Raw genomic sequence first — 20123 nt, 5'->3', positions numbered from 1 at the left:
AGTACTTGGGTGCAATCTCAAAAATGACAGAATGATCTCTGTTCATTTCCAAGGCAAACCATTCAATATCACGGTAATTCAAGTCTACGCCCAATGTCTACACATGGACATCACTAGATGGTCACTACTGAAATCAGATTGATTATATTCTTTGCAGCCAAAGATGGAGAAGCTCCATATAGACAGCAAAAAGAAAACTGGGGGCTGACTATGGCTCAGATCATGAACTCCTTCTTGCCAAATTCAGACTTATAGAAACTTGTTTTATTTGGGTAACATTTCCCAAAACAGGTCAGTTAGTAAAATAGATTCTAGAGAATATGGCCCTATGCATAGCCCTCCCCCCAAAAAAATAACCCTGAGGGTGAGCCTTCCCCTTCCCCCTTGGGATCCTCTGGTATATAAAAAAATTTTGGCAGCTCAGTGTTTATCATCTAGGCTTGGGGCACCATGTGCATGTTCAGTACTCCTAGGGTGCAGCACAGTAGTGGGGGATGGTAACTCTGCCAACATGCCCCCAACCCCAGCTCAGCAAACATTTCTACCACAGCTCACTATCTGGGACCAAAAGAAGGAGCAAGCAGACCCCTTCCACTGATGTGCTGGCCAGGGCTCAGCACCTTCACTTGTGCTTTGAGAAAGAGGGACGGGATTTATTTGGCACTTTAAAAATAGAGTAGTGAGCAGGACTGGAGAAGCCAGAGGAGGTACCAAAACTGGCAGGAAGAGGCCATTTGGCACTAGTTCCCTGGGAGAAGGGAAGAGGAAGATAGATATCAAAGTAGGAGCTAAGAAAAGTAGGAGGAGACCACTCCAAGTGAAAGACGGCTGAAATGGGCTAGAACCAATAGGACTGCCAACTCAGCCTATACCTTCTCTATGCCTCTATTCCCACAGCAGTTGGGTGCTCACCGCCAGCCTCACAAGTATCCCCTTGTCCCTATGTGTAGTGTCTGACCCCTGATACTGGCACTCACTGCCTTCCCCAATACTAATGTCCCTTGATCATATCTCTAGTGACTTGACCATCTTTTGTCCCTTGGGCCTGGGGGTCAGGCTCTTGTCTGCCCAATTTCCTCTCATTGGACAAAGAGTCTCAAAGGCCCCAAGCCTATCTCCCAGAGAACTTTTTGGCCCTCAATACCTCCCTTCCCCACTCCTTCCTTTTCCCCACACACTGGGAGAGGGGGAGGAAGGTCAAGGGCACGTGATACCCAACCTTCCCTGCCTGTCTTGGAGCTTTCTAGATTTGGATAAAGAGCAAGCCAGTGAGCAGGGCAAAGCCTGCTAGAAGCAGAATGACCTTGAGGATTCTCTGCTCAGAAGTGGCCAACTCCTGGGGCAGGATTTCCAGGAAGGTGATATAGAGAAAGGTGCCAGCCGCCATGCCCTCCAGCACAGACTGGGCGAGTTGGTGCAGTGGCCCAGCTGACTCTGCCAGAGCTGTACCCAGTCCAATGCCCAGGGGTGTCATGCATGAGAAGAGGATCCCACAGCCAGCCACCACCTGTGCTTGCAGGTGGCTCTGCAGCAGCCGCAGGGACAAGCTGACTGCTAGGATACCCTTATGGAGCAGCAAAGCCAGGCATAACTCCATGGCCCGAGTCTGGTCTCGCTGCAGCCCCACTGCCAGCCCTTCAAACACTGAATGCAGGGCCAACGAGAAGACCAACACACAGGCACGCAGGGCTGAGGGAGCTGATGAGGCTCCGCCTGGCTGTGGGACCCCCAGTCCATCATGCCAGTGCTGTGGCCCACCATTCACTGTTCCCAGCAGAGCCCTCGTCTCCTCTCGAGGTGGTGGTCCCGACTGTTCCTTGTAAGCCAGCGTGATCTGCTCCATCACCAGGACCAGGAAGAAGCCCATGGCCAGGATGAACTCTTGGAGAGGGAACTGGAGCGTCACGTGCAGGGCCGCCAGGGCCTCATCTATAGCACCCAGGTAGTCAGGCAGCAGGTCCAAGAGACATGTGGCCAGAAAGACACTGCCCGCAAAGCAGCTTACAAGGCTCAGGGCTTTTTGGCGGGAGGCTGAGGCTTCAGGGTTAGCTCCTGGCCGCCGCAGCACACAGACGGGCACTAGACTGCAGATGAGAGTGAGGACCAGCAACAGCACCAGGGCCCCCAACTTCACCTCCAGTCCCATGGGCACTGGGGCCTCTGAGGCCGCTGCCTCAGGGCGCCACACCAGGAGCTCTGGCTCTCCCCAGGGCCCCATGGTGGCTGTGGTAGCTCCAATGACTCTCAGACCTCTGGAGGGTCTCACTACAAGGCATCCGCTCGGTTCCGGCCTCGAGTCGGGAATTCCAAATTCAGACTTAAATTGAAGAAAACCACTAGACCATTCAGGTATGACCAAATCAAATCCCTTATGATTATACAGTGGAAGTGAGAAATAGATTCAAGGGAATAGATCTGATAGACAGAGTACCTGAAGAACTATGGACAGAGGTTTGTGACACTGTACAGGAGGCAGTGATCAAGACCATCCCCAAGAAAAAGAAATGTAAAAAGGCAAAATGGTTGTCTGAGGAGGCTTTAGAAATAGCTGATAAGAGAAGAGAAGGTAAAGGCAAAGAAGAAAAGGAAAGATATATCCATCTGAATGCAGAGTTCCAAAGAATAGCAAGAGGAGATAAGAAAGCCTTCCTCAGTGATCAACGCAAAGAAATAGAGGAAAACAACAGAATGGGAAAGACTAGAGATCTCTTCAAGGAAATTAGAGATGCCAAGGGAACATTTCATGCAAAGATGGGCTTAATAAAGGACAGAAATGGTATGGACCTAACAGAAGCAGAAGATATTAAGAAGAGGTGGCAAGAATACATGGAAGAACTGTACAAAAAAGATCCTCATGACCCAGATAACCACCATGGTGTGATCACTCACCTAGAGCCAGACATCCTGAAATGGGAAGTCAAGTGGGCCTTAGGAAGCATGACGAAGAACAAAGCTAGTGGAGGTGATGGAATTCCAGCTGAGCTATTTCAAATGCTAAAAGATGATGCTGTGAAAGTGCTGCACTCAATATGCCAGCAAATTTGGAAAACTCAGCAGTGGCCACAGGACTGGAAAAGGTCAGTTTTCATTTCAATCCCAAAGAAACACAATGCCAAAGAATACGCAAACTACTGCACAACTGCACTCATCTCACATGCTAGCAAAGTAATGCTCAAAATTTTCCAAGCCAGGCTTCAACAGTATGTGAACTGAGAACTTCCAGATGTTCAAGTTGGATTTAGAGAAGGCAGAGGAACCAGAGATCATATTGCCAGCAACTATTGGAAAAATAGAAAAAGCAAGAGAGCTCCAGAAAAAACATCTACTTCTGCTTTATTGACTATGCTAAAGCCTTTGATTATGTGGATCACAACAAACTGTGGAAAATTCTGAAAGAGATGCCAGACCACCTGACCTGCCTCCTGAGAAATTTGTATGCAGGTCAAGAAGCAACAGTTAGAACCAAACATGGGAGAACAGAATGGTTTCAAATTGGGAAAGGAGTATGTCAAGGCTATATACTGTCACCCTGCTTATTTAACTTATATGCAGAGTACATTATATGAAATGCTGGGCTGGATGAAGCATAAGCTGGAATCAAGATTGCTGGGAGAAATATCAATAACCTTAGATATGCAGATGACACGACCCTTATGGCAGAAAGTGAAGAAGAACTAAAGAACCTCTTGTTGAATGTTAAAGAGGAGAGTGAAAAAGCTGGCTTAAAACTCAACATTCAAAAAGCAAAGATCATGGCATCCAGTCCCATCACTTCATGGCAAACAGATGAGGAAACAATGGAAACAATGACAGACTTTATTTTCTTGGGCTCCAAAATCACTGCAGATTGTGGCTGCAGCCATGAAATTAAAAGATGCTTGCCCCTTGGAAGAAAAGCTATGACCAATCTAGAGAGCACATTAAAAAGCAGAGACATTACTTTGCTGACAAGGGTCTATTTAGTCAAAGGTATGGTTTTTCCAGTAGTCATGTATGGATGTGAGAGTTGGACTATATGTAAAGAAAGCTGAGCACCGAAGAAATGATGTTTTTGAACTGTGGTGTTAGAGAAGACTCTTGAGAGTCTCCCTTGGACTGCAAGGTGATCAAACCAGTCCATCCTAAAGGAAATCAGTCCTGAATATTCATTGGAAGGACTGATACTGAAGCTGAAGCTTCAATACTTTGGCCACCTGACTCGAAGAATTTAGACTCATTGGATAAGACCCTGATGATGGGAAAGATTGAAGATAGGAAGAGAAAGGGATGACAGAGGATGAGATAGTTGGATGGCATCACCAACTCGATCGACATGAGTTTGAGTAAGTTCCAGGAACTGACGACGGACAGGGAAGCCTGGTGTGCTCAGCCCATGGACTTGCAGAGTCAGACTCAACTGAGCAACGAACTGAACTGAACTAAGTCACATCAAAGACAAAGGAAGCATTTTAAAAGTTCACAACAATAAATGGCAGATCATGTTACCAGTCAAAACATCATAACAACATTATTTAGGAGGCAGTAGGATGTAGTGCTGGATATCCTAGATGCTAGAGCCACAGGTCTTTGAATCCAGGGTCTGGCCAACATTAGCTCTAGCTCTAAAAGTAGACAAGATATATAACTTCTCCAGTTTCCTCATTTATATAAATATCATAATAATAATTTCTATGTAATAAGATTATTAGAAGTGCTAAATATACTAAAATATGTGAAACACATAAAAATACAGTCAGGCATGTTAGTAGGCATTTTATAGCTATTAAAAAATTATTATTCTAAGACTTCTTGGTAGCAATATTTGATGGAGGAATACCACAGAAGAACATTTTCAAATTGCTTAAGAAACAATGGTCCTTGTTAGAATTTTATATCTATTTTAACAATCATTTAAATGTAAAAAGAAATCAAGATAAATATATCAGACATGACACTAATAATTTATACATTAATTTGTAACTGTTATTCATGCTCCATCCAAAATTTAGTGAGGGATTATTAAATGCCAACTATTATTAACTTCTTTATGCATACATGCATGCTAAGTTGCTTCAGTCGTGTCCGACTCATCTCATGTCTACTGCATTGCTCGGTGGGGTCCTTACCATTAGTGCCACCTGGGAAGCCCCTCTTTATCTAAGTATTAACTAATATACTCTTCATATTAGCCCCACGTGGAAAAGAGATTCACCAAGGGTCACTCAGGGTAGACTGACAGGCAGTCAAGGGTCACCTCCACAGTAAGCCTTCTGTGTAAGATCTGTAAACGTGAGGCAGGTCTTAAATATAAACCATCTGTTCCTGGTTCCCTTTCTGAGTCTGTCTTCCATGAGAGTTTGTTTATAGACGTTATCTCTGAGAAACGGTCCCTGGGTGTGCTTTCAATGTAGGCAGAAACCTCTCTTTCTAAGGAGTTTTTAAATTTGGTTACCTTGTGCTATAGTGTTCTCTTTCACACAAAAAGCCAATTTGTGGTTGAGTACAATTATGGATAAAACCAAATACTTCCTAACAAAAGACTGTCACTAGCTGGCTAGCCTTCACAGGGAAATGTGTGCAAAGCACAGGGCTTTAATAACTAATAAGGACCTAATGTATAGCACCAGGAACTCTACTCAATACTCTGTAATGGCCTAAATGCGAAAAGAAAGTTCAAAAGAGTAAATATATGTATAACTGATTCCCTTGCCATGCAGCAGAAACTAACACAACATTGTAAATCAACTATGTTGTTGCTTAGTCGCTTAGTCATGTCCAACTCTTTGCAACCCCATGGACTGTAGCCTGCCAGGCTTCTCTGTTCATGGGATTTCCTAGGAAAGAATACTGGAACGGGTTGCCATTTCCTTCTCCAGGGAATCTTCCTGACCTAGGGATCAAACTCAGGTCTCCTGCATTACAAGTAAATTCTTTACTGTTGAGCCACCAGAAAAAAAATTTTAAAAGCATAGAATTTTATTGTTTTATTTGGGACAAAACCTGCACACACATTCTCCAGTATGTGAGTCATAGCAAGGAAGGACTAAAGAGAGAGGAAATAATATTAAAGTTAGAGACTCTGATATTCCACTGATCATCCACATTGCAGGCAGATTCTTTATCATCTGAGCCACCAGGGAAACCCTAAGAAATAACAATGGCTGGTTAACTATGCAGAACCTTAAGGCTACAATCATGTAAGAAAATAGCTAAAGAAAAACAGGTTAAGAAAGAAAGCAAGCAGAGCCACAGTTATCTAAGATTTCTAATTCTGTAGGTCTTGGGTGGAAGCTGGTTGTGTCTTGCAAACTTCACCTTGACACAAAGCTCGATGGTGAAAGTTCTTTCCATCCAAAGACCATCTGTCTCTAAAAAATTCTTAAGAATTTCTCATTTTAAACGCCCTAAAGGTATGTCAATTCTGTTGTCAGTGGGTTAAACCCCGTGTCTTTTTTAGCTGGGACACACGAATCTAGGTTTTCACTTTCTCAAGTTTATCTACTATTCTAGCAGTCAAAATTACCTGAGAGTTCCCTTCCATTGTGGGTCCTAGGCCTTTTTTTTTTTTCTCCCCATGGTGTCTTTTCCAGATGACAAAGTCTCTGTTTCTTAGGGCATGCAGAAGCTACTTCAAGAATACAAAGGAAATGCAACTCATACCTAATGGTGATAAAACTCGTTTTACTGCAGGAACTCCTTACAGAGTTTTGTCACATCTGCAAGGTAGAGCCCCAAAACTGGGAGAGAAATACACAATCGTAAAGAAAAATCTGTGATGTGCTTTTATGATGAGAGTCAATGAGTCCTCATTTGAGCTTAAAAACACAACTGACTTTCTCTGCTTTTCATGAGGGTTGGAACTGACAAAGACGATGTGACTTCTGAGTAAACATCAAGGATGCACAGAGTCCTCCAGGAACTATCCCAAGACAATGAGCGCCTCTGTTCATGGAGAGGGCGGTTGAAATTCTCCAGGATGGAAACACAAAGACATGCAACTTTTTCCTACCATCAGAACCAGACTGTCCTGCTGCTCACTCCTAACTACACCAACTGTCTGGCTGTATTTCACTGTGCACATTGTTCGCTGAACCCAGGACAGACAAGCAAGCAAATTGGAATGAGATGCAGAGAGCAGTAAGAAAACAAACATTCTTTATTTGCAACAGCAAAGCAGACATGCTTTACTGTCTAATGGCTGACACAGCAGCAATGATGACTATGCAACTCAACCCATCTCGACTGGGCTGGACTCAACCCCCTCCGCCCCACTCCGCCCCCCTCCGCCCCCCTCCGCCCCCCTCTAAGAACTTTTCAGGTGATGCTTATATAGGGGATTGTGTGTGTGCAGTGCTATAAATGATCTCAGGTGTTACATAACCATTATTTACAAAATGTGAGGCAAGAGTGAGAGGCCGTGGGGTGAGAGAGCCTGACCATCGCCACCTTGGCTAATTTGCTCTTTGCCTCAATCTACCTTTGCAGCAAACAAAAATTTTGTTCCACCTTGAAAATGAGCATGTATTGAGTAGGACACTCAAACCCCATAACTAATTGTACTTGCAGAACCTATATGTAGATGTTTGAATGTATTCTGAGACTTAAGTTCCTGTCCCCGGCCACATCTTTACAGTTTTCCCACAGTTAATCTGGTGTGGGTGAGACAAGCAAAGCAGTACCAGTCTCAGCAACCTCAGGGCAGTTTTCTCAACAATGCTGATAAAGCATAGTGTTCCATCTGTCCTCCTTGGGGTGGAGCACAGGGTCTGAACATGCACTTCCTGCTATCAACCAACAACGGGAAGTAATGAAGAGTAGTGACAAAAGCAATGCTGCTAGTAACAGGCAGCTTTCCCCCAGGGATACACTGTTTTCAAATTTGATCAAAGAATCAAAGCATTCCTGAAAAGGGATCTTAAGGGATACAATACACTTAGCATCTGGAAGCCTAATGAAGAGAAATTGGAACTGAGATTCACTGTGAGACTTACCCCATCACCAAAGGCCTCGATTGTTTTCCCTGTTTCTGAATTAAAGGTCCTGGGCTTCAGCAGCAAGGGAAGTATCAATAGGATCTTGGTAGGACATCCAGGTTGTTGAACTTCTCAAAATAACATCAGCAAACCTTTAAACAAACAAAAGTTACATTTCATTTAGTAGAACTTACAGCAGTAGGAGAGAATACTGACAGAGCCTAAAAGGGTGTCTCAAGAGAGTTAAGTCAGAAACAGAATAATTGTAGGATTGGGGGACTCAAGTAGGATAAAGTAGGTCTGCAAAAGCGGAGAACTAAGTAGGGCTGGGCAAAGTCCACGAGGCAGGAGTTTAGGGTTGGCTGACATAGGGGAGTGAGGGTCTTGATAAGCAAACTGTTGTTGATAAGCAGGCTGTTTGGCAGCGTGAGATTACTGTCTTCAATATATAGATCTGTGGGCATTTCCTGAAGCAAGAGTGGACTTAATTATTAGTTTACAATCTTATCTTTTCCAGGCTAAAGCTTTAAAGCTTTCTAGAAGGAACAATTAAATTATACTAAGTCCATCATTTTATCTGAGTCATAATCACAGATGGTCTCAATTCTCAAAGACTAAGATCTTAATATTAGAGCAGAATTCCAAATAAAATCATTATAAGTTACAAAACTAGACATTATACACTAGTTAAAGGAAAATTAGATAAATAAATATGTCATCATGAACATCTCAGACTAGCAATACAGCATCAAATTATATAAAGAAATAACTGAAAGAATTACAGTTAGAAACAGAAAATAAAGTCAATAATTGTAACAAGATTTTAACAACTCACTTCCAGCCAAGATTTGAATACTAAAATTAATAAGCTCAAACTTGATACTCAAGAAAAGAGTGCACATGAAGAATTATCTCCAGTAATCAACCATGTACAAAGTCACAAAGAAAGCTTAAGTGAGTTTCTAAAATCAATATCATTTATAGTACAATTAAATAAAATTAAAATTAATAACAAAAATTCCATAAGCCTAGAAATTACAAAAATGAAATAATTTTTCAGGTAAAGAAAAAGGGTCATAGGGAAATTAAGATACATTTACAATGGCTCAACAAAGAAAGCCCAACAAAAGTGGCAAAATTTAGATGGAAATGTTTTTTAAATAAGTTCATCAGAAAATAGACAAAAGACAAACTTTAAGCATTCAGCTAAAGACGTTTGAAATAGATCAACAAAGTAAAATTTAAGAAGCAAAAATGAAGAAAAACTGTCATCAGAAATAAACTAAAGATGGTCAGAATGGATATTGGAGAACACAGAATGAAGATCCTATAACCATTATATGCCTTCAAACAAAACAGAAACCCAACACTTAAATCAGACAAGCGGTGTCACTCCAGCTGGGGTCGGGGGAGAGGGCAACAGGAACACTGCTCCCTAACTCCCCTTCTCAATTTCTTCCCCCTGGGGGGCACTTTTTGAAAAATCATTGTTTAGAAGCCTTGTTATTAAACAGGTGCTGTCTGAAGCTAATAAAGGACTCATAAACCAGGAAAAATGCACTTCTTACACTTCAAAGTGGACTGGTGGAAGAAAGTACTTTCCATAGGGTAAGCAAGCAAAACCAAAAACATACAAACAGGGAAACAGATAAGCCCTGAAACAACTAAAGCAGGATTGTTTTCTGAGATCATCAATTTTTTTTTCCCACTCAAGTATACATTTTGCCAGCATTTCCTGTACTTAATAACCATAGCAGGAGGGGGGTAAAAAAACCCGGTGATTATTGCTTTATTTCAAATAAAACAAATAATATACTTACTATGATATATTTCAATTCTGTTGATTTCACAGTAGTCAGGAGTAAGCCAGGCTCCAGTTGGAGATGCCAGAGATTCTCAACTTGGTCTAACAGGATCCTGAGGCCCACATCTTAAGAGTAGAGTCTCATGATGGTGCACACAGGTGCAAACACACTCAGGTGTGGTTTTGAAATGTTTCGGTATTCCAGGTGCAGTCAAAGCTGAGAATCACTAGAATGGTTAAAAGGAAGCTCTGGTATCTACTTAAATCCCACCCAGGTCTGTCCTTAGCTCTTCCCTTTAAGATATTTTATCTGAAGACAAATATAGCAAATTAATCAAAAAGGCAAAGAGCAGAAAGATAACCAAAGAACTACTATCCCGGCCGCCTCAGCTTTCCCAAACATTCAACAAGCTACAATGATGGACTAACTCTGAGAGGGCAGCGTCTAATAAGACAAACAACACAGCTCAAATCTTGGGCACCGTCTACCGACTTCACAAATGTAGAGAACCCTGATCATGACTAAACAGCAGTACATGGGTAAAAAAAATTTGAGAAATTTAGTTAATTTTCAGTGTAACGTGAGTCAACATTGATTTGACTGCCAGAAAATAAACTGGCAATCCGAGGCGGCATCAACACATGTATGATATCTGGGTAAGGAAGGCCATTTTCTCAAGCTTGCTGGAACACTTTTAAGTTCTGAGTCACGTTCTGGGGAATATACTAGCTGAAGAACATGCAAAATAAGGTTGCGGTTGAAGAGGGAACTTTGAGGTGTCTTTAAAAAAAAAAAAGGCTCGCGTGGTAGGGGTGGGGGTGGGGCGCGGTTACTATGACAGACATTTATAAATGGTTTGAAGAGCTCACAGAAGGAAGTTAGGTTTGATTTATGGAGTCAAGTCCAGAAGTCAAAGCAATAGATGGGTGGAAGAAAACACTTTTCCGTGACGCTGACCATCAAAAATGTTAACGACGACGAGCGGCCACGCAGGGTGGGGTGGGTCGCTCCTGGTCACTGAGGAGATTTGAGGCGTCAGGTAAATCAGAGATTTACTGGAGCGGAGTTTCAGAACTTATGGGTGGACTCAAAGCCTCATCACCTGAGAGTTTATGATCAGTGTATTGAAAAGTCGCCCCAGGTAAAAGTGGGGCTTTCCCACTTTCGGGGAGCTAAGGAAACCTGAGCGGAGGGGCGTCTGCACCGAGGCCACCGAGCCAAGGAGAGCGCCGGCCAGCAGGGCGCTCTGCCCCCTGCTGACTTTTCCGACCCGGAGCAGCCCCAGGCTGCCGCGGACTTCACCTCAGACAACGTGCTTCACACGTGGCTCCCGGGTCCTGCTTCCTCCTTCAAACCCACTCCCTACAGGCGCTGCTCCTGAGGCGCCCCGGCGGCCCCACCGGCCACAGACCCGGGCTTCCGGTCGCTCCGGAACCTTCACCCCACGTCCGCCCGCACTCCCATCCCCCGGGGGGCCCCGAGTCGCCCGTCGAGGGGAGAAAGGGGACCCGGCGGGCTCTCCACCCCGGGCCGACTTTCTCGCACCTTCTAGAATCTGGAGCTCCCCCGACCCTCGAGCGGGTGGCCGGGGGCCAGTCTGCGGGGGACTGGGGCCGGAGTCGGTGCGCCCGCGCCCCCGGAGCCGGGCGCCTCGGAGCCCGCGCGCCGGCCGGGCCCCCCCAACCCCGCGGGGGGACTCGCGCCGCGGGGGGCGGAGGAGGGGCCGCGCGGGCGCCGGGAGACGCCGCCAAGGCCGGCGCGCGGGGAGGGCGGCCGGGCTCGGCACGCGCCCTCCCTCGGCCGCTTTCTCTCACATAAGCGCAGGCAGAGGGCGCGTCAGCCATGCCCTGCCCCTGCGCCCGCCGCCGCCGCCGCCGCGCAGCCCCGCGCTCCCCGGCCTTGCCGCCCGGCGCCGCCGCCGCCGCCGCTCTCGCCGCCCGGCCACCCGGCTCGCCCCGCCGCGGGGAGGGGGAGGCGGGGGCTCGCGGGCCCCGGGGGCGCCGCAGGGCGCGAGCCTCGCGGGGCGTCTGGGCTCGGCCACCCCTCGCTCCCCGAGCCGCCGAGCGGGGCGCCGTCCTCCCGCGCCCTCGCCTCACCTCGCGGGCCGCGGTCGCGGGCGCTCGGATGTCCGGTTTCCTGTGAGGCGCTGCCCTGACCCCTCGGCTCGCGGGCGCCGGCGGTAGAGCGGCTCGCAGCGTCGCGAGCACCGAGCCCGGACCCGCTGCCGCCGCCCCGGCTCCGCGGGGTCCCGGGCGGCCCTCGGGGACAGGGCCGAGCCGCGAGGCAGCCTCGCCGGGGCGCCCGGCCCCCGCGCCCGCGGCCCGGCCACCATGCACTTGCTGGGCTTCTGCTCTCTGGCGTGTTCCCTGCTGGCCGCTGCGCTGCTCCCGGGTCCGCGCCGGGCGCCCGCCGCCGCCGCCGCTTTCGAGTCGGGACTGGGCTTCTCGGACACGGAGCCGGACGCGGGCGAGGCCAAGGTGGGTGCGCGCTGAGGGGACCGTGGGGACCCCGGGGAGGGGGAGGTTCGGGTCGCAGAGGACCCAGAACCCGTGCAAAGGATGGGCTTGTGTTTCACCTTGTGTGCGTTGGATCCAAAGTTGCTGAGCTACGTGTAGAGTTTCTGAGAGCAAAGTTTTCTCCTTTTTTTCATAGAAAGTTGTTACTAAATAGGAAAGCAATTTACGCCGAGTGCAGGACTCGAAGGTGGCTGGTGACAGCGCTCCTATAACCAACTGGCTGGAGAGCGGTCCCCGCCGGGGAGCAGAGCTGTGCTGGAGCCCCGGTTAACCCACGGGGAGGGTTCTTTCCTTTCCTAACAAGTGAGTTGGGACCCCAGCAGCTCCCAGGGCTTGGATGAGCAGTCATCCGAGGCTGCTTTTTCTGGAGTGTACCTCTTCTGTGGAATTAGTAACTGAGCTTGAGGGCATCAGACTTCAGATTCACTTGGAGAAGTTGGTCAAACTTGAGATGCAACAGGATCTCGAATCACCATCAAGCATGGCTTTTCGACTTAGTAAACGCTGCATTTCTGAAATGTGGTCAAGAACTGAAAAGTAAGGTGGATTTTCTTGTTTGTTTTTCAATGAGATGTTTAACTCTTTGCCTGAAAAATGTTGCCAAGATGCTTTGGAGACATTCTGATTACCAAATGTCATATATTATTTGTGTTTGCTCTTCTAAAAAAAAAAAAATGTATGTTTACCTTAAAAGCCATAAGAATGGAGAATATGCTTAATAAAGTTCTTGAATTCATGAAAAAGTTTCATATTCCACAGAAGATGGGAAGTCGCACTTCACACACTTGCAGTACCCCCTGGCTGGAATTACATTGCAGCACTTTATTTCATCTGATGGCAGGAGTAGTGCTGGGGGTGTGTAACTGCTAACCTTGAGTTTACTTTACTGATTAGCGTGTATTGAATGTGTACAAATTAAATTGACTTCCCAGTTTTATTTTGAAATACACTTTTAAGATTGAGAAGACTGATTTTTTTAAAAGTACCTTTGTACTTAAATTTGGGGGAAAAATCAAATGTTGGAATTTGGCATTCAGTGGGGTCAAGGAAAAAAAACTATGGAGTAAAAACATACACTAAAGTGCAGAAAAGAGTGTTTTATGTGACTTGTAAAAAAAACTTCAACACAGATATTTACATTGGTAAAATTACTGCCTTAAGAATGTCTTCCTGTCTTCAAATGCCACAAAAAAAAATGTAGTCTTAGACCCACTAATGCTTCCTGCAGCTTAAATGCCTTGGATTTCATGATATTGATTCACTTTCTGTTTTCTCAGAGCTAAACTATTTCTTAAAAGTATGATTTAGGAAGAGAATTCCTCTCTACTGCCTAGGATAACTTACTTTGGTTTACAGTTAAGAGACTGTGAAATAGCAGGTACAGTTAGAAGCCTGTCCTGATAAGCCAAGAGCCTGTAAAGGAGTCCCTCACTCTGTTGGATGGATCCTGAATGAAGGGGACTATATATGTGCATGTGCCTGTGTTTATATACTTCTCTGTGTGGTTGGAGTTAATTTATTCTTAATTTTCAAAACTGTCTTCTTTGGTGATTTAATTAAATTTTCACTTTGCTGTGAAAACCTGTATGAATTTTGTTGGCTTTTCATGGTTGACCATCCATAAAGCAGAGTGTTATTCCCTCACTGAAGTGTTCCCCAGCGGTTGAGTAGAAACTCCAGAGGGCGTGTCATAATTGCCCTCAGCGAAGCTGAGGTGTCTTTCCCTTGAAAATGCCAAGAGTCATGGTCCAAAGACTCCATGTCTCTCCCTAGTGGACAAAACAAGTGCCTTAATTGGATGTAAGCCCTGTTAACAATCAGGAGCTAATTGTTAATTTTCTGTGCTCTACATAAACCTTAAGAGATTTCAGAAGGTTAATAGAAGACACTATATATACATAATCCCCAAGAAATGCAGATTTTTGTTAATTTACACTTCAGAATTATTTTTTTAATATTAAAATAGAAGACAACTCACAAGATGTGAATCATGGTTAACTATCCCATTCTTCACCCCACCCTCAAAGCCCCAAAGTGAAAGTTACTCAGTCATGTCCAACTCTTTGCGACCCCATGGCCTAAATAGTCCATGCAATTCTCCAGGCCAGAATACTGGAGTGGGTAGCCTTTCCATTCTCCAGGGGATCTTCCCAACCCAGGGATCGGAACCCAGGTCTCCCACATTGCAGGCATATTCTTTACCAGCTGAGCCACAAGGGAAACCAATTTATGGGCTTTAGTATGATTTACTAAAAACTTCTAAATTGTTTTTCCCAAGGATGTGAGTACAAGCAAGTCAATGTCAGAAAAGTAAGGCAGGTAGTTTTACCTAATTATGTAATTTAAATTAACTAGACATGTTGGGATAAAAAGAGGAAATATTTAAAATTATGAGCAAACTAAAACAAACTGGAAAACCTAAAAAAAGCACTGGATTACTAACTACAATTATTTGCCAACATGAGATTAGATAAGAGTTCACTGTGGTTGAAGTTGAGTTTGTTTTTAAAATTTGATTTATGATTAACAAAAGGAAGAATTACTTCATATCATGAAATACACTTTCATTCCAAAAAATTGAAGTATTTTATTGAGTTAGAGTTTAAATACCTAGATCCTTATATATTTTTTGAATTCAATAAATGCAGGTGTGAGGGAATGAGGACTTGCTGTGTCTCAGTACTGCTGTCATTTTTGGTGACCACAAGGGTCTTTACAAGTTCAGATCACCGCCTGGATACCATGCATACCTACACTGAGAGTAGGTGTTTAAATAACACGTGTTTCGGTTATATCTGTAATGTTGTGATTACCTATACATTAATTTAATTTTGTTTTCCACTACATCTTCATGAGATGGGTGTTATATTTTTTATTAAAGATGATAAATCTAAGACTCAAATGATTTAACCAGGAGCAAGAATAGAGCTTTTTCCTTTTAGAAACAAACAAACAAACAAAAACAAATCTTTTGCAGCATATAGTTTAGAAAAGCATGGTAATGGGTTAGAGCCTTCAGGGTTGCTAAAGGCCTGTTACGCTCTTCCTCTTGTAAGTGGACCAGTATGCAAGGACGCAGAGGAGGTATTGCTCTGCAGTCAGGATCCCCTCTTACATTCCCCTCAATGGAACAATCTGAAAGAAACGGGGACTTTCTTCCAGGGTTCACCCCAAGATGCTCTCTGATTAAAGGTGGATCATAACTGGCCTAATCCATAGTACTGTTATAAGAATGGCTGCAGAGATAGAGGCCTAACAACAATTTCTGACAATTACTATTTCTAAGTTGCACTAACTGTACAATTTAGAAATAATTCCTGTTTCTAAGTTCCACTAACATAAATTCAGTGGAATACAGTGATCTTATCTATGTCATATGGCCTTTCAGGAATAATTGGGTTTGAAAGAACAGACTAGTTGGAGAGGAATGATATCTCCTCCAACTTCTAGACATTACATTGTAGCCTCTTTCACCTGTTACATTGTTCCTGCTTCATTCTCTAAATACTTCAAAGGTCTACTTATTGTTGCAAAACACCAATTTGTCACCTCAGATTTGTAGTAGTTGTGAATTAAGGTATCACTGATTTTTCACATTGTAAATATTAACATAGTAGAGACCTTTAAACAATAAGAGATAATGAGTGATTTATATTATAATGCTAAAATTTACTGTAAATATTTTAGATTTGTCAGTGCCATCCTTTCTTCTGAAATTTACTCATGCAAATTATTCAGGAGGCTCCTATCCACAATTAATTTACTTAATTTGTAGTTTAACTATTAGAGAAAAATTGCATTCATTTAGTTTGCTTTATTGGGCATCCATCACAGAATCAAATAGGTACCTGAAAATATCTTTTGCTGGTGGGGTCTCACCCTTTCCTGGTACTGATAGCACTCCAGTAGCTGTCAAGTGTTAGAGGGATCCCTGATGATTCCTTTTCTCCTTTTCTGAAACCCCAGAGCTCATTTTCATACATTTATTTGGTTCTATAACCTTGACCTGATCTGACATAAAGCTATGTATAGTCTTTACTTACCCTCTAAGTTTGAATATATCTAAGCTTCACTGAAGAAACAGTAATATATTTATTTATGAGATGCTGCCACAGACCCTGCTGGGTGTGGAGGGAGAATTAAAATGCATATGTACTAGGTTTCTTGAAAAAATTTGGAATCTGCGTTTATGCAATCCACAGGGCTTTTGGTAAGGGATTGGAAGGGAGAACTATTCTCTTCCAAAGGGCTTTCTTCCTCAGTCACCTGTTGCCTCATAACAGCCTGGAAGGAAAATTGAAAGACTCAGAAAGAAGGCCCTGTGGACACCCGTACCTTTTACTTTACCCATTAGAACCAGGATTATATACTTTTTACTCCAAATTCTCATATTTAAATCTACTTCAATTCAGGGATGTTTTAATTAATCCCTCACTAGTGGCAGCTTCAGTTCTAAACAGGAAATTACTATGCAGTGAGTGATGCAAAAAACATAGAGTGAGTGATTCCTGTCTATAACAAGTATATCATCGTTTTGAAGAAACAAGAAACTTACTCATTAAAAATACCAGAAATGAGTTAATCTACAAATGCAGACAATTATAAGACATTTTGTAAGAGTCTCTTGCTTTACCAGAAGTCATCGGCTAGGCTTCTGGGGGATGCATTGGCAGTCACAGGAAAGGTGGGGTGATGTTGAGTCAGCTGTGAAAAATGGTTAAATGCTGGTTACAGAAAGGAGGGTGGGAGGGATATTTGGGATATTGAAGTGTGAGAGCGGAGGACAGAGACCAGTAATGCCAGTGCAGTTAGTGGGTGTTTGGGCAACTGGGAGCAGACCCATTTGGCTGGAGAGTGCAGAACTTCATGAGAAACAGAGAAATATTGTAGAAACTTCAGACTTCCTCAAACTGCCTGGCAGTGCCTGCTCTCCTCACTTGTTGACCACCCATATATGTTGTCTGACCTCCTCTATATGCTCTGGACTTATGATGATGATAGTGATGACCACTTAACTTATGTAAGCACCCATCACTGTTCTACTCAGAAGCATTTATAAAATACACTAATAACAGTTATCTTGGCTCTTCTGGCTTGAATTCCAAACAGAGCAAGCAATGTAAACAGTGGTCTTGCTTAGATACACATACACACAGAGAGACACACACAGACGTACACATTTACCTCTTAATGGTTCTTCAAGCTGCCATCAATGGCTTACATGTTCTTTCTTACCAAGTTAAATATTTTTAGACAATCTGTTAAAATAACATATAAAAAACTTATATAAAATTGTATTTTCCATTGTTTATACACTTATTCTCAAATAAGCTAGCAATTAGAGAGAGAGAGAGATAATCCTGAAGTGTCCTAGCAATTCCTTCATTTCAAATCTGCTTACAAGTATTCCTATTAAAAGTAAGACCAGAATGGGGCAGAAATGAACTATCAAGTAAATAACACAATTACTTTGTACTTGCTATTTTAATTTTTTAATGCAGCAGAAAATTTACTCAAATGCAAAAGTCAATTGTTATAAAATGGATGTAATGAAAGAGGGAGTATTCAGATGCATACCCTGTGTAAATAGCAATGCTTCAGAGTTTAAAAGTTAGACTTCTCAGCAAGGTCAACTTCAGTACTGTCCTGGTTTGGACAGAGTGGGAGGAGATAAGTATTTTAGAGTAAACCATGAAGACGTAATTTACCATTTCTGTACTTGTAAAGATTGTAATTAGCCGTTTATTTTATAATTTATTTCACCTTAAAACTTGGTCCTCAAAATATCTCGGCATATGAAGAAACAGTGATATTCTTCAGCATGATTCTTCGGCTCTTTCCCACCTAATGTATTACATGTTTTCTTTTTATAAGTTTACCAGCAATTGTCCTGATTTCTGTAGTGTGGAACAGGATGTTATATGGATGCTTGATTTTGAGACAGTTGGGGGAAATCCAAGGTATTTGATCATTCAGAATAGGAAGACTATGTATTGTAGGTCTGCTTATAATACACTTCCACCTGTACTGTGTGCCAAGTTTGTGTCTGTCCCTGGAGGGGACATATCTAGCCGTAGACCACCAAGGCATGATGATCATTCCCTAAACGCCATACCTAAGTCACTGGGTAAAAAGGACTTTGGTACACAGGGCATTAAATGCCATATAATATCACATGAACTCATCCTGAATACTTTCAAAGCTCAAATACTTTGTTGTTTAAATCTTTATTAAAGAAACAGGCTATTGTTGCTACTTTAATGTGCAAATATCTGGTCTTTATGTTATTAATTTGCACAAGATAGAAATGTGCATTCTACATGTTAGTGAAATCATCCCAGAATAGCTAAAAGATGAAAATATACTTTCACCAAATTAATGAAAAGACAATGGTAGAAGCTTATATGCAAGAGTTAAGGGACTTCCCTGGTGGTCCAGTGGTTAAGACTTCACCTTCCAATGTATGGGATGCAGGTTTGATCCCTGGTCGAGGAGCTAAGAACCTTCATAGGTCACAGCTAAAACAAGCAAAAAACACCCCGCAGGAACAACATTGCAACAAATTAAATAAAGACTTTTAAAATGGTACACATAAAAAGGTATTAAAAAGAGTTAAATTTGTATAAATTTCTTCACAAAGTATGACTGCCTTGCCTCTTTGGGGGTGCTTTTCTGAAATGACAACCACAAAGCATCCAATCTGTGCTGTCACTGAGATGAATCTTGGAGTAAATACCTTCCTTCTCCTAGGGTAAGGCTAGGTTATCTCAGTTCCCTGATTGGCTCAAGAGAGTGGATTTTGTCTGATGGTTCTGTCTGCCAGTTTGCCAGACTCTGAGGAAACAGAATGAATTTCTTGGCACTGAACACTTGATGGTGAAGTGGTAAGCAGACGGAAAGAGGAAATTCAGAGTAAGTGGTGGATACAGCTCCCAGCTCTTCAAGACATAGTAACATGTTTTTATTTAATAACATCTTGAAAGTATCCACTTCCTTAGGATTCCAGTACAGATGTTAGTTGGAATATTTTAGGAACTTTTGATCAGATACCATATTTCTAAGCAGAGGAAGTTCCACTGACTAAATCTGGTCGGAAGGATTTAACACTAAATAGACACTCAGCCAATATATATATGAATAAAGAATTAGAGAATACATTATCTAAATACACCTACACATATCCAAGTGCATTATCCATACAAATCTACATGCAGGTCTGAGATGATCTATTTTTAAAGTGATTTTCATATTTCTATCTCAGACTTGAAAAACTGTAATTATAGAAAATGAAGCTTTATATTTAACTGCTAATGTATTTCTTCAGTTATAGGATGCAATTCTAAATTTTAATGTAATTTTCTTCACAGCAGTTTTCCATTCTCATTCTAATTTATTTTTCTAGTAAAAGTGCTATGCTTTTTTAGGGGGTCAGAAACAAGATTAAAATAACATTACTTTTTAGATACTCTTTTATAAGGAGAGGCAATGTTCATGAAATTAATAATATTTTTGCTCCCAATCTGCTTGGGGAACACATGTACACCCATGACAGATTCATGTCAGTGTATGGCAAAACCACTACAATATTATAAAGTAATTAGCCTCCAATTAAAATAAATTATATTTAAAAAAACACTTGAGTGAAAAATTTCTTAAAAAAACAAAAACAGACACCAATGTGGTGTTTTGGAAAGCTTCTTCAATATGAGTTGGTGCCACTTGGAGACAGGCAATGCTTACTCCCTCCTGGGACTGACTCGGAGAAGGACAAGTAGGCCATTTATCACCTCTTCAGCCAACTGGTACTCAGAGGTTTAATACCTTCTTCAGAGATGATGAAAATAATTACC

The 20123-nt window shown here is 42.9% G+C and overlaps 1 protein-coding gene and 1 pseudogene across 2 annotated transcripts in view; one reads left to right on the top strand and one right to left on the bottom strand.

The window, feature by feature from the left end:
• Nucleotides 1-268: 268 nt before the first annotated feature.
• Nucleotides 269-2301, bottom strand: LOC136176477 (zinc transporter ZIP1 pseudogene; annotated as a pseudogene).
• Nucleotides 2302-11939: 9638 nt separating this feature from the next.
• The window catches only part of VEGFC (vascular endothelial growth factor C), an 82328-nt gene continuing 74144 nt past the window's right edge, over nucleotides 11940-20123 (top strand). Inside the window, exon 1 of one of the 2 annotated variants that reach the window (XM_065946473.1) lies at nucleotides 11940-12234. In XM_065946473.1, coding sequence (XP_065802545.1) covers nucleotides 12088-12234 — 147 coding nt within the window. In that variant the 5' untranslated portion in view covers nucleotides 11940-12087. Of the gene's footprint in view, nucleotides 12235-12789; nucleotides 12811-20123 lie in introns of those variants that run through there. The other variant, XM_065946474.1, reaches the window with a different exon arrangement.

The sequence above is a fragment of the Muntiacus reevesi genome, chromosome 10 (assembly GCF_963930625.1).
Source record: "Muntiacus reevesi chromosome 10, mMunRee1.1, whole genome shotgun sequence".
NCBI lineage: Eukaryota > Metazoa > Chordata > Mammalia > Artiodactyla > Cervidae > Muntiacus > Muntiacus reevesi.
Note: the sequence above shows the minus strand (reverse complement) of the source record. Positions and strands in the feature narration are given on the sequence as shown.